At 32.3% G+C, this 14,542-nt stretch overlaps 2 protein-coding genes across 2 annotated transcripts; both read right to left on the bottom strand.

Annotated features, from left to right (window-relative positions):
• Positions 1 to 966: 966 nt before the first annotated feature.
• Positions 967 to 2,580, bottom strand: LOC125859084 (calcium uniporter protein 3, mitochondrial-like). Its single transcript, XM_049538816.1, has 2 exons — positions 2,041 to 2,580; positions 967 to 1,398 (listed from the first exon to the last, which is right to left on the bottom strand). The coding sequence occupies exons 1-2, from the start codon at positions 2,578 to 2,580 to the stop codon at positions 967 to 969; spliced, it is 972 nt and encodes a 323-aa protein (XP_049394773.1).
• A 6,585-nt stretch (positions 2,581 to 9,165) lies between these two features.
• Positions 9,166 to 10,548, bottom strand: LOC125859083 (calcium uniporter protein 2, mitochondrial-like). The gene is made up of 2 exons (XM_049538815.1): positions 9,972 to 10,548; positions 9,166 to 9,591 (listed from the first exon to the last, which is right to left on the bottom strand). Exons 1-2 carry the CDS (start codon positions 10,500 to 10,502, stop codon positions 9,166 to 9,168), a joined length of 957 nt encoding a protein of 318 aa, XP_049394772.1. The 5' UTR covers positions 10,503 to 10,548.
• Positions 10,549 to 14,542: the final 3,994 nt, after the last annotated feature.

The raw sequence follows: 14,542 nt of genomic DNA, 5'->3' as shown, positions 1-14,542 counted from the left end.
ACTAGATCGTCGACCCCACTTCAAGTTATGAATTCAGATTATAATTCTTGCAATCCTAGGAACTAACTCTAATTCCTAAACTCCAACACAAACCCCCAAGGTTTATGTTCCCAAGTGTTTAAGTCACCCCAACTTGAAGACTCTATTCCTACTCCAGTTTATACTTCATTGGATCTAGAAAGAATTAAAGATACAACTCGATAAAAACTCAATACAAGCAAACTTGACTTAAAAACTATAAAGCATAACCTATGAATATGGATCAGGTTCTTCAATCTTATTTCCTTGCGTTGGCTGCACTTTGTAATCAGAAATCACTCAAATATGAACTCTCTCTATTTGATTGTATTCTGCTTGTAACTCTCTGTTTTAGTGCGCAAGTTTCGTTGGAAGATCCTTGCTTTATTTATAGACTAAGTAGACCAAGAATTTTTTTCCTACTTCAATTTGTTTTCCTACTTCAACTCTGCTTCCTTATCCGTGTGGAATTTGGAAATTCTTGTAAACTGATTTTATGCACGCTTCCTCTTCCTTGAAGGAATTCTTTATGAAATGAAACCTTTTTGCACTGCTTTCTTGCCGAAAAAGCAACATTTCCACCACTTTATAACTTCTAATTCGCGTGATTGACGTTCTCCTTATTCCAGTCGAATTCGGTCTGAAAGGAACATGTCGGCGCAACCTGTTTCTTTCGTGTGTTTCCCTATTTGTCAATCATCAAAATCTTTCTCCATCTAACAATAATAAAATAATGCATGTTAAAAATGTATAGACACCCGAACTAGAAAACTCAATAAGAAATCCAAAATGTTCTCCACTTAACTAAATATCTATTAGCCGTCATATAAGATACATACGCAAATTGTTTTAAATCACATATTTCGTAAAAGGAGAAAAAAAAACTGAATAATCTTCCTTCCATCTTTTTTTCTTCATCCTACCTCATGAGAGATTCAGGTACCTTCATTACCAATTAATTGGCGACGATTGAGGATAGTGAACTCTCCGGAGCTCATTATACCTCTGAAGATCGAAATTATGAAGTTTCATAAGTCGATTTTGCTTTGTATTAAAACGTGCCTGGAAGAAGCCTTGAAAAGAAGGCTCTTTGGATGTCTTAAGAAAGAAAAAATAAGTAGCCATGAAATATGTTGATGTGAGGTAGAAACAAATTGGTTCCATAACATCCCATGTTAGGTCCCAAAAAGTGAACCTCATGAAAGCTGTTGTTTGAATTACCAAACATCCAAGTCCAAACCACATTTCTTTACGTACTAATGATTCTGCTTTCTTGTCAATTGATGTTTTTTCCTTTTCCATTTGTTCAAGCTCCTTCATTCTTTCTTTGTCATGATTTGGTTTGTGCATTGGCAATAGTTCTTGCATGGCTCGTACTACCTGTGACAAAAAAGAGGACTAAAAACTTTACACAAACGTACTCCTTTGATCACCTCACACTCAGAGAGTCAGATAGACGGATTCAAGATTTTGAAGCTTAATGATTTCTTTAGTTATTTCAAATTTATATTTAATAATAACATTGGGGTCACAAGAACATATTTAGTGAATGTTTTACTATGCATACAATTTGTGCAAAAGCTTTGAGTTCCCGCGAACCCCAACTTTCCAATTTCTACTTCAAAATGATGTTTATACGATATTCAATTAAATTGTTTGTCCTAATTTGACTTGCATAAAATCTTATGTTCTTAAATATATTATGTGGATGTTGAAATTTAATTTTTTCAAAATTTAAAAAATGTATCCTTTCGTAACGAACTAAAAAGTTAGGAATACATCTTTTTTATTATGAAGATGTTAATTAGGGTTTTGGGTCTTTGAAAATGGTCCAACTTATCCACTATTTAGTTACTATTTTATCAGTCAAAGGATAGTTTCTTTGACCAGAAGATTTTCAAATATTTTAAATTGATAATCATAGTAATTTATAGCATTTTAATATAATTTCTAAATATGTACATTTATTTATTTAAAAAAAAAATTAAAGATTCTAAAGATAAGAAAATAAATTAAACCAACCTGATCAGGGCGGAGAAAAACAAGGTTTCCCAAAACAATAACATCTCCCGATTCATCCATCTTCTTAGCAAACTGAAGGCATTGATCATCATCCAAACATGTTTCCTTACAAATTTCAATAAATTCATGGAACAAAATCCAACTCTTCTCCATTTTCCTTAGCCTCGATTTCAACATTTCAAGTTGCGACAACTTTAAAGTCTTTCTCGCATCCGTCATGGACCCCACATCCAATGACTCCTGTCGCGGTGGGGGCCGCGGAAGCAAGAGTACCTTATTAATTAATCTCACCTTATCTCTCGAAATAATGTCCATCCCATGTAATTTATGGCGGAGTTTTTCTCCCATGGCTAGTGACCCTTGGATCTCCGGCGAGGATACCATTGATTGGTAAAGAAATCGCCGTGGATCCGTATTTTTATCGGTGGATTTTGCTTCCACCATGATTGAAGAAGTAATACGACATGTTAATGTTAGAGATGGAGCACTAAATTTGTATGCACTAAAAATACGTTGAGGTAGTGTTTTCTTGAACGCCATTGATATATAGGGATTGTAATAAATTAGTGTTGGGTCATAATATATATATATATAATAAAAAATTAAGAACCTTGTGTGAGGAGGTGAAATGTTTGTGAACTCCATGTTATATATAGGTCTAGGTTCATAATGAAAACACTATTTATATCAAGGCTATTTTAGGATAATTGGACAAGATTAGTAAATGAATAAAATTGGTGACGTCATACATATTTAATAAAATTATGGTGACCTCTTGTTAACAAGATCATGTCGCCACATATATCCAAGGTGGCAAAGAGTTGGGGACTTCAATATAGTCGGAAGTTCGATCTAGTTCCTCCACCAACGTGAACTCCAGTTAGATTCAGATATGCTACACTTTTTGTATATCAAAACAATTTTATGATATTTGAAGAAGTATATTTGTACGTTTTTAAAAATTGTTCCTATGTTCTAAATGTTAGTTAATATGTACTAACAAATACTTATAATTAATGACTTTGCAGAAATAAAAATAATAAAGTTTAAAGCATGTGCACAAAAAATAGAAATTAAAAACATCAGTAGAAGTTAATGACTTAAAAACATATAAGAAATTATAACAATAATGAAATAAAAAGGGCAAAAAAATCCAACTCACTGAATGCACAGTGTGTCCTTAAGGAAATTATTTTCTTTTAATACTCGAGGTTTACAGAAATAGATCATCTCAGGATATAAGATTCTATTCACCAGCATTCAGAAAAGTCATTTAAAAATAGTGGAAATTTTAAATAAAACAGTAGAGACGTTTACACAATGGGTCGTGCGGATTCACTTTGGATTGGGTCGTTTCGGGTTGGCCACTTATTAATTAATTAATTAATATTTAATCAAATAAATAATTAAATAAAACTTTGTCCAAAAAATAATTTCTCGATTATTTTCCAAAGCCAAAGTCAAAGGCAAAGTTGTAACCGAGCGAGCGAGCAATGACGATGGTGTGAGGGGGTCCCTCTTTCCAACTCATTTAACAACTAGTAGAAGTTTTCCTTATTTAAACACTTGAAATTTTGTTCCACCACCAATGAGGGTGAATTGCTTTTTACTAAAGTATAAGAGACTACTTCATATTTTCTCCTTTCATCTTCCCTCCATTTCCCATTAATTTTTACTAGATACCCAACAGTTCTCTACACAAATGGATAATGGCTATAACGTAAAGGAATGCACGGGCGAGTGCGTACTTTACAAGCAAGGATCAGTTGCATCCGGATAAGTAGGTTTCCCTTTGAACTTTCCATAGTGAACATGTGTCGAATATACTCGGTCAATCGGTAGATTTGATATCTTTGAACCATTGAGCTTTGATTTATACCTAGACAACCATATGTCACACAATCAACCGTTTATGGTTCTTAAGATTGTGTTCGTTTCAGTTATGAACACCTCCTAAATTAGTGAGTGTATATATAGAGAATAGGCTTTTCACAATGATTCTTTTTTAAGCAATTTACACTTCACACTCATATAGATGGTGAACTGTGTGTTATCGCATAGATACACTATTTGGTCAAATCTTCCAAATTTAGCAAATCATTAGAAAATTTTAAGTTTTACTAACTCGTTAACAAGTCATAATGTTTTATCCTTGTTCCTAAACATTGTCTTCATCATGAGAATTGATTGAGTTGTTTGACAATGTCTAACCGTCATTCACAACTTTGTTTGATCTGCTTGTACCTAGCTCTTGGGATCCCAAGTCGCTAGGTAGAGTTACCACCATGATGACTTGTTCAAAGTCTTAAACTCATTCCCTTAGATAATCTTTCAACTGTCTCTCTAGCTAGGCCTTTTGTTAGTGGATCTGACACATTATCAATACTTTATATAGTTAATCGTAATAATTCCACTAGAGAGCGGTTGTCTTACGGTATGTCTTCGTCATATGTGACGAGATTTTTCGTTGTACATGATGTTCTTTGCCCTACCTATTGCTCCTCGACTATCACTGTATATGCATATAGGTTCCACGGGTTTGGGCCAGAATGGAATGTCTTCCAAAAAATTTCGGAGTCATTTAGCTTCTTCACCGACCTTATTTAAAGAAACAAATTCAAATTTCATTGTAGAGCGAGCAATACATGTATGTTTTGGATGATTTCCAAGATACTACTCCTCTACCAAAGGTAAATACATACCCATTTGTGGATTTTACTTCATTGGACTCGGTGATCCAATTTGTATCACTATATTCTTCAATCATGACAGTATATTTATTACTCCCTCTAACCTATTTTATGTGATACTTTTCAGATTTCGAGATTCAAACAAGTCTAACTTTGACCGTAAATTTTTCATAGATCTTTTAAACATTTTGAATTATCAATTGTTGTGACTTATAGTACTTTTTACATAGTTTACAAATATATAAATTTCATTTCAAAAAAATTAAAGATTTCATGCTCAAATTTCTGGTCAAACTTAAACTGTTTGACTCTCGAAAAATGAAAAGTGACAAATAAATTGGGACAAAGGGAGTATAATGCAAGGCATAGTGTTGTGTATGTTTCAGATATCCCAAAACTTGCCTCATTTCCATCCAATGAGTTTGGTTAGGATAACTTAACAGGTGCAAGACATCATGCTAAGTGTTTGATCAGGAAATTGAAAATCAAGATAGGGGGAGAATCTAAAATAATTTACCGTATTCGACTAAGGTAGAACTTTAGTTGGCTTCTCCTGTAAGTTAGTATCACAGATAATCGATAATCAAGGTGCATAAAGTAAATTGAGATAAGATGCTTTTATACTTTTTCAGATTATCGATGTGGTGTCGTCTAGTTCAGTCTCCTTCAGTTACAAGGATTTCCGTAAGACTTTTTGGATGAACTTGTCAGTATATATGATTTTGATGTCGATTATATCTTAATCAAGTAAGATATATCCTAGCTAGTTTGACATAGTCTTTACTTGTATAACCTACAAAACTCTCTCTTTTATTTTTTCTTTTATAATTGTAGTTTTTGCATGCAAGATTACTAAGTACTATGAAAAATGAAAGGAAACATATAGGATCCGTTTGGTAGGAGGTATTAATCAAAATAGTCCATGGATTAAAATTTAGTCCAACAAAAACATTGTTTGGTTACTTTATTTAACCTAATCCATGGATTAGTTATATCTCATACAAGGTCTTATTTTATCCCTAGAAAAGGGAGGGATAACTAATCCAAGGTTTAACAATCCTTGGATAAGACCCCTAAATGACTAAACTATCCCCAAATCTTTTTTCCTATTTTTTTTTTTTTTGTAATTTAATGCTCTGTTTTATTTATATGAGAATATTTATAAATATTCTTTTAAATTCTCCAAATTCGTTCCATGTAATTTGATGATTTCACAAATTAATATTTTTTTCTCCATGTTTGATTTGTTATATTGAGTTGGTTTTTTCGGTTTTTTTTTTAAAATGTAGTTCGTCAATTGACCACTTGAACTATTTTTTTAAAAAAATAAGCTTTGTGTATTTAAACAATTTAAGTAGCCTTAAATCTTTGTTAAGTTTAAGGTTAATATACCGTGCTATCAAGGATCTCTATGGTGGCATATCACACCTCAAAATTTAATAATAATTTTTTAAAATATATTTTAGTATTTAATTTGACAAATTAAATGAAATATAAAATCTCATAATAACTCAAGGGTATAATAGAAAAGAAACTTTTTCTAGAATTTTAAACCAAACATAAGATTAAATGGGAAACATGAATCAAACACTTGATAAAAAACTAATCATTGCATTACTAAATCCTACATTACTAATCCCTGCATTACTAATTCATGCATTAGTAATCCCTGCATTATGCATCTTTGTACCAAATGACCCCATAGTGTACAAATGAAAAATGAAAGGAAACATATAGTGTACAAGTTCAAAGTGAAGTGCATAGTGTACTTCTTCAGATTAAAAAAGCATCTTACAAGTCTCTTCAGCGAGACTCTTTATGCTCTAAAATAAAAATCGAAACGAGTTTCTTCAAATGATTTCTTTATTGAGGATGAATGATAGTGCACGTCCATATTAGATATGTATGTGTTGAGGTCTATGATTATATCGACCATCTATCTTCGTGATTTATTTCTTTCCAAATTTGTGGTCGATCTTCTGTCTTTTTTCTTTCCTTTCGCAATCGTGATTTCCTTAGATCGGATCCATGATTAAGGACATCTTTAGTCCCTTTCTTTGTTTGTCTTGATTATCTTTCCTTCTGGAAATCCAGCTTTATCTTTTGATTTTCTTTTCTTGTAGATGATCCAATCTTTGCGCTGGCGAATTTAATTAATTGTATATATAGTGATTCAATCCTTTCCAAATCTTGCACGTGAACTTCATTCCTTTAATCTTAGTCATTTGTTTTTTCTGCAAAGTAATCTTTTCATTATTAAAACTTTAACACAACCTATCAATCTCTCCCTTTTTTATAAGTTGCACAAATAATACTTTTATACTTCGCTGTTTAGTTTCTAAACTCCCCTTGCTGAGTGCATAGGAATCCATCTTGTGATTTATATATCCCTCTTGCTAGTTGCGTGGATTATTCTCTACCCCTTTTGTTACTATCTAAATTGCCGTGAGAGGTACCCACACTAAATCCTCGACAAGAGAATCAATTACCCAAGACAACTTTTATCTTAACCAATTAAACAACTAAAATAGCAGTCTCATTAATTAAAGTCAAGATTCACCTAAATTCGTCAATAGTAAAACTTGTGAAAATAATTCACCTAGAATATGAAAGTCGTGTACCAAAACATCTAACATGATCTAGAGTACAGGGATGCAACCCCAAAACAAAGATATATCTAAGTCCAAATAATGAACTAGAAAGAAAAGATGAACCCATGACAGCACAAAAAAAGCAGCTCACCCTTAGTTTCAGGAAACGTTCATATCACAATTGATGAGGACCCACAGCCACTGCAAGAATATTTCTTATACTCAATAAAAGAAGAGCAAGTGTAATATCAATACATCAAAACAATAGTGTATAGATAGGATCATCTACCAAATCCAAATATACGAAATATGAACATATAACTATAACTTAGTAACACATGACAAGACATGTATAATCTAAGTCTGTGAATATACGCAAAGACTATAGTCATCAACATGAGACAACAATATATGCAATGTGACACACTTTTCAAGAAACTCGGACCACCCAAGGATCCCTATGATCAAATCGTCTACGGTGTTTAACATGCAATTCCAATCTACACAAGAACCACTCTAATATTTAAACACAATAACCTGGCCACTTGTAGACCAACAAACAAATTAAATCACAATCAAACATGTACGAGGAGTAGTATCCAAGACAACCATGATAGAACTTATGGCTTTGAAAGTTGGATAGGTATATATGGGGAGAAGGAATAAAACAGTAGGCTTTGGAAGGTACGGCCACTGAGTTGTTGCATCGACATCATGTTGAGGTTCGTAAAACTCTGTTGGAAGTTGTGGTAACCTGACCCATATCGCGATGTGGGTTAGCATGGAAATTTGTGGGACAAAGTTTGGCTCCCATCTCTTCACTAATACAAAATTTCCAGCATGGGCGCTAATTCAAAACTTTGTGCGTATTGGACAATTTCACTACATTGTAGTCACATTCCAGATCTATCAAAGTAAGTGGTTCGGTTTGTTTCCATATGTCCGTCCGTCAGCTTGTTTATTAGATAAGCATATAATATAAATACTACTGGTAGACGCCATGCATGGTTGGTATAGTTTTTGCTTCTCTGATCTTCATCTGTCAATGGTATGGTGTGTTGTTGAGGGGATCGGAGGGTGTGGTTCGCTGACTGGCTATTTTGTCGATCGAGTGAGAGTTTCGTATATATATTTGGTTCAAGTTTATCTTTTTGTTGAGTAGAATTTCTTTGAAGGAATGTGAATTTTGGTTCTCTTCAATATATCATTGGGCTAGTGGTCTGTCTTAGGGTTGGAGATCCTATGATTTGGACAAGGCCATGCTTTAGGAGGGAGAATTTGGATCTTTCATTTAGTACCCTCCTTTCCTTTGAATGATTTGCGTGAACTTCAATTCATTCCTCACTGGCAATTTCCACTACGTTGTCATCTTCTGCTGGTAACGGTACAAGGGGTCTGCAGACTAGCTTGTTTATCCTCACCTTTCAGAATTGAATCATTCCTGATCTAGTCTTCTTCACCTTTCCCAGCCTTGTCAGACGATAGAAATCACGCTAACGTGCATTGGAATCTTAGAGCTGCTAGCATTTTGTAATTATAAGTAAGTACATCATTTCAAATTTAAAAAATTATTATTCTAAAACCCTAAATTCATTTTGACTTTTAATCTATCAAAGTGCTTCAGTCCCCCATGTCTAAACTGAGGATAATGCATTCATGATATATAGACTTACCAATTTACCATATACAGATCATTAAAAAATAAAAAAAAAATATTCCATTCATAAACACCGAGACAGAAAACTTTAATCCTAAGTGATCTCCGCCATAGGATACATACTCAAATTATATATTTTTCGTATCTTCCTTCCATCTTCTATTTTAATTTCCATCCCTACCTTTCATTACAAATTAATTGATTGAGGGTAGTGAGCTCTCCGGAGCTCATTATACCTCTGAAGATCAAAATTATGAAGTTTCATAAGTCGTTTTTGCTTTGTACTAAAACGTGCCTGGAAGAAGCCTTGAAAAGAAGGCTCTTTGGATGTCTTGAGAAAGAAAAAATAAGTAGCCATGAAATATGCTGATGTGAGGTAGAAACAAATTGGTTCCATAACATCCCATGTTAAGTCCCAAAAAGTGAACCTCATGAAAGCTGTTGTCTGAATTACCAAACATCCAAGTCCAAACCACATTTCTTTACGTACTAATAATTCTGCCTTCTTGTCAATTGATGTTTTTTCCTCCTCCATTTCTTCAAGCTCCTTCATTCTTTCTTTCTCATGATTTGGTTTGTGCATTGACATTAGTTCTTGCATGGCTTGAACCACCTGTAGCCACACACAGAGACAAATTTGAAATTTGTAATTAATATATATAGTAATAATTAGGTTCATATATAAGCAAATATTTATTAAGACAAACTACTCATTCCTTCACAAAAAGGTTGTCTTAGTTACTATTTAATCGGTCAAAAGGATATTTTCTTTTGACCAAATACTTTTTTAAATATTTATCTACTGTAACTCAATACTCCATTTTAGTTTCTATAAATTTTATTTGAAAGAAAAATTTATGTCTGAATTCACATCAGCCATTAATCGCTCTAACCTTCATTCTAAATCAAGACACTCCGATCGAGGGGATACAATCGAAAATGGTACCGTTAAAGTTGGATGGAGATCGATGTAAAAATATAAATTAAACAAACCTGATTAGGCCGGAGAAAAACAACGTTTCCCAAAACAATAACATCACCCGAATCGTCAAGCTTCTTAGCAAATTCCATGCCTTGATTATTATCCAAACATGTTTCCTTACAAATTTCAATAAATTCAGCAAACAAAATCCAACTCTTTTCGATTTTCCTTATCCTCGATTTCAACGTCTCAAATTGTGTCAATGTTAAAATCTTTCTCGCATCCTCTACGGACTCCGGTCTTGGTGGAGGCAAGAGTGTTCCATTAATTAATCTCATCCTATCTCTTGTAATAACATCCATCTCATGTAATTTCTCGCGGAGTTTTTCTCCCATGGGGATTAGTGACCTTTGGATCTCCGGCGAGGATGCTAATGATTGGTGAAGGAATCGCCGGGGATCCGAGGTCGTTGTAATTTTATCATAACTAAAAGATTTCGCTTCCACCAAGGTTGATGAAGCAATACGGCATGTTGTTAGAGATGGAGCACTAAATTTGTATGCACTAAAAATACGTTGGGGTAATGTTTTCTTGAACGCCATTTTTTTTTGGTTTAGTTTTTTTGGGTCATAATACAATAAAAATAAATTAAGAACCTTATTTGATGAGGATAAAGGTTTGTGAACTCTTATGTATATATAGGTCTCCCAAATGGTGATAATGAAAAAACTAATCAAGGGTAGTTTAGTCCAATTATACAAGATTATGACTACATAAGGACGTGGACTTGAGTAGATTATTTGTCATGATTAACACGTGGCAATTAAATAAAGCTTTTAAAATTAAGGATAAAATTTTGATGTAAGACAGATTTAAGAAAATTATGGTAACGTTTTTGTTAAACAAGATCGTGTCGCCACATATATCCGATGTGGCAGACTTCAGTTAGTTGAATTGTTTCATAAATTTACTTAGCCTTGGAAAATCGATATTGGCGCACACGAAGAGGGACCTACTACAAGTTTACAAAAGGGTTTCATTCATATGTATTGTTACATAATATTGATAAATTGCAGTTGTTCATATTTCTTATCGAGCCAAAAAAGTATTCAATTTCGACCAGCTCAAATCTTTTTTCAACAGTTCCAAATTATATATGAGCTCTTCTTCCTATTTTGAGTATATTCGAAAGCATAGTTTGAATTTCGAAGCTCTTCGACGATAGATTTCAATGGACATCAGCCCAAATAACTTTTTAAACGACTCAAAATTTTAGATATGAGTTTCTTGCAATATCTCGATTCTTTGATATTATTCACTTAAAATACTCCGAATTTACAACCAATCAAATTTTAAAATTTGAATTGCAAAGTGTTTCATAGATTTTGTGCTGGGAAAAAGTAGAAACAACGTAACGCATACATACATGTACATCTAAAATCTAAGGAATATTCAGATTAAGAGGAGAGTCGTGCAATTTACAAGAATGGCCTTAAATCGTGCTTGTCTTGTGTTTTTTACTTTGATGCCTCTGATTATGTGCAAAATTTAAATTAAATTCAATAAGTGTTTTTACTTTTAACATTGAAGAATTTTTATTTTATTTTATTTGTATAAAATGATGAAATATTATATCTTAATATGCATCATTACAAGACCGTGACAGAGCATGACTGTTGTTATTATTTGGAACATGAGAAAGGGGTTGATTACAATATTTATTAATACTAGTTGACTTGATATGCCTACCAAAAAGAATTTCTACTTTGTCTGCTTCCAACTTCTTAACGGCAAATAAGGGAGGAATTACTACATCAAAAAGGAAATTTTCATTTATAACCTTTTATTAGAGCTTATAATTCAGCCCTAACATTATTTGTTGAGATTAAATGACCCATAAATCCTAGTATCCAGTTCACATCCCTATCCCTTATTACCCTCCCTATACCTCCTTTTCTAATTATTTTCAATTACGAAATCCGTTGGTGTTTAGGCTAAATGTTGTGGCCGGTGGATTACCCATATATAGGTAAATAAGATTAAAATTTAGTACTATTCATTTTTAAAGTCATAAAATATAATTAACTTGTCGAACTTAAACTTTTACCAGTAAAAAAATTAGGAATTAAAAGATTAACACTTTTCAGATCATTGTCATCCATTGTTTCATAATGTATTGTATCATTATATTGTATTTTACGATAGATACAATGTTTGGATAAATTGTATGGTTTATTGTTGTTCAATAACATTTTTATTGTTTCGTTTGATTGAATCGTATTGTATTGTAATTTATAAATTGACTAAAATGTCCTCAATTATTCTAAATATTAATTTATCAATAATTACTAATAAAATAATAATACTATCGTGCATATTTTTTTTAAGTCGTATGAAAATAACATAAAATTATATCGGCAGTTATAATTATATTATCAAACATTATCATCAAGTTTGTATCTAGACTGATTTAATTATATTTTTTGAAAAATCATATAAAGAATATGTTGAAAGAGACAAACATATGAAAAAAAGGAAAGAACGTATGCTTAAAAAAAGAAGAAAGAGGAAGGACAAACAACCAAATCTAGAAGGAGACAAAGCAAAGAAGGAGTTGTTGGGTAGGAGGTTTGAGTGAGATTATATAATATAGAGTAAATGATAAAATAGTATTATGAAATATTAAGTAAGGACATAATTGAAAAGAAATTTATAAGTACCAATGGGAACACACCAAATTGGTTGTTCCATAAAATGAGGGATTTCATTGTTATGTTATAACGGAATTTAACAATACAATACAATGCATTTTAAGTAACAATCAAAACAAACAATATTGTATATATGATAACAATATAATACAATACAATGGGTAACAATGATAAAAATAAAAATAAAGTGTAAGATAGTACCACTATTATTCACGAGTTTAATTTTTTCTTAAGAGAAATATATATTGGTCAACGTCCTACATGTTGTTCTCTTTAGTGTGATCTATCCCAACTAGTAGGTCGAAATAGAGTAGTAATTAATTTCTCTGTTTACTATTTCAAATCAATTGGGACTAAATGAGAATGATGACAATTCTTACTCACAAGTCTACTCAACGATAAAAAGGTGCACATCTTTATTGTTGGTTTAGATGGTAAATTAGAATAAATCTTACTTCAAAATTCAAATTAATTGTAATTAAATGAAAATGATGACTACTCAACCGTAAAAGGTGCACACCTTTCTTATTGGTTTAGATGGTAAATTTGAATAAATTCTTAGTGAAATCTTGAAAAAATATCATGTTCTAGAATTAGTAGAATGATATTCTAATGGTTATAGAACCCACCAAATAAACACAATCATAGATAACAAAACTAGGTTATCGATCTACTAGCTAAGAAGGTAAGGACGGAATCAAATAGAATTTTTGTGAAATGGAAAACAGCCCCATCTTTTGTTATGACGACGCCATGAAAACAGACAATGAAAAACAAAAAGACTTTGTTAATCTAGATAAGAATCCCTATATATTAGGTGTATCAAAAACAGTATTATAAGTAGAATTGTTGCTATTAGCCCTATTATTAGTAGATTATGTAAGTATGTAACCTTTCTATTTGTATGGATGCATATTAGATAGGTATAAAATACCTCTTTTTAACCAAAAAAAAAAAAAAGAGAGCAACTTTCACATATAGCAAACATAAAAATCATATTTGTATGTTATAGTTATAGTTATAGTTTGCATAATTGCGCTCCATAATAAATATTTTTATGTTTGCTATGAAAAAAAAGGGAGGGAGGGAGGGAGGGGGCATTAATACCAATGATCTGTTGTAAATTTGTCCGGCATGTCACAACAAATTAATGGAGAACTTGAAAACATCTAGTGTGTTAATCATGGTGAGCAAAAACAGATCAAATCATATTAATTCTCTCAAAATCAACAATAAAAAACTAATCAAAGATTAAGAGTACCAACAAGTCCGCCTATTATTACTCTCACTGTGATCAATCAAGACACATAAAAGATTATTATTTTTAAATGGCTTAAGTTATTTGCGGCTCTTTAAAGTTATCCGCATAATTCATTTAGACACCTCAACTAGGGTTAATACCTATTAAACACCTCTACCAACCAAGATTTGAACCGTTTGAGCATTTTTTGCCTACATGGCAAAACGTTTGTCAGTCACGCAAATGGGGCACGTGACTCCTTTTTTCTCCCATCTAAAAGATGCATTTAACTCCCCCAACGTTAAAAGAAACAGTCATTTCTCTTCTTCCCTAACTCCATTGTTATTGAACTCTATATCCCCAATTCTGTCTCTCTTCTTTCTCTAAATCCAGAACATTTCTCTTGTTTCTCGCTTCTAAATCAAACCCTCTTCTCCATTTTCTCTTTTATGAAATGTAGCAAAATTCAGTGAATATCGAAGAAGCCAATATATGTAAATGTGATGATTATTGTCGTCTAAAAACTTTGAGGACTTCATTGAACCCATGTCGTAGATTTTTTGGATGCAAAGCATCAAAGGTTTGTAACTATTCGAACAAAAACTACTGTTATTGAATTATTTGAAAAATCAAATTTTGTATATTTATTACTGTTATGTGGTTTGTAGGAAAATGATGGATATGGCTATTT

The sequence above is a fragment of the Solanum stenotomum genome, chromosome 3, assembly GCF_019186545.1.
Source record: "Solanum stenotomum isolate F172 chromosome 3, ASM1918654v1, whole genome shotgun sequence".
NCBI lineage: Eukaryota > Viridiplantae > Streptophyta > Magnoliopsida > Solanales > Solanaceae > Solanum > Solanum stenotomum.
The sequence above is the reverse complement of the archived record's forward strand: the minus strand, read 5'-3'. Positions and strand labels throughout refer to the sequence as shown.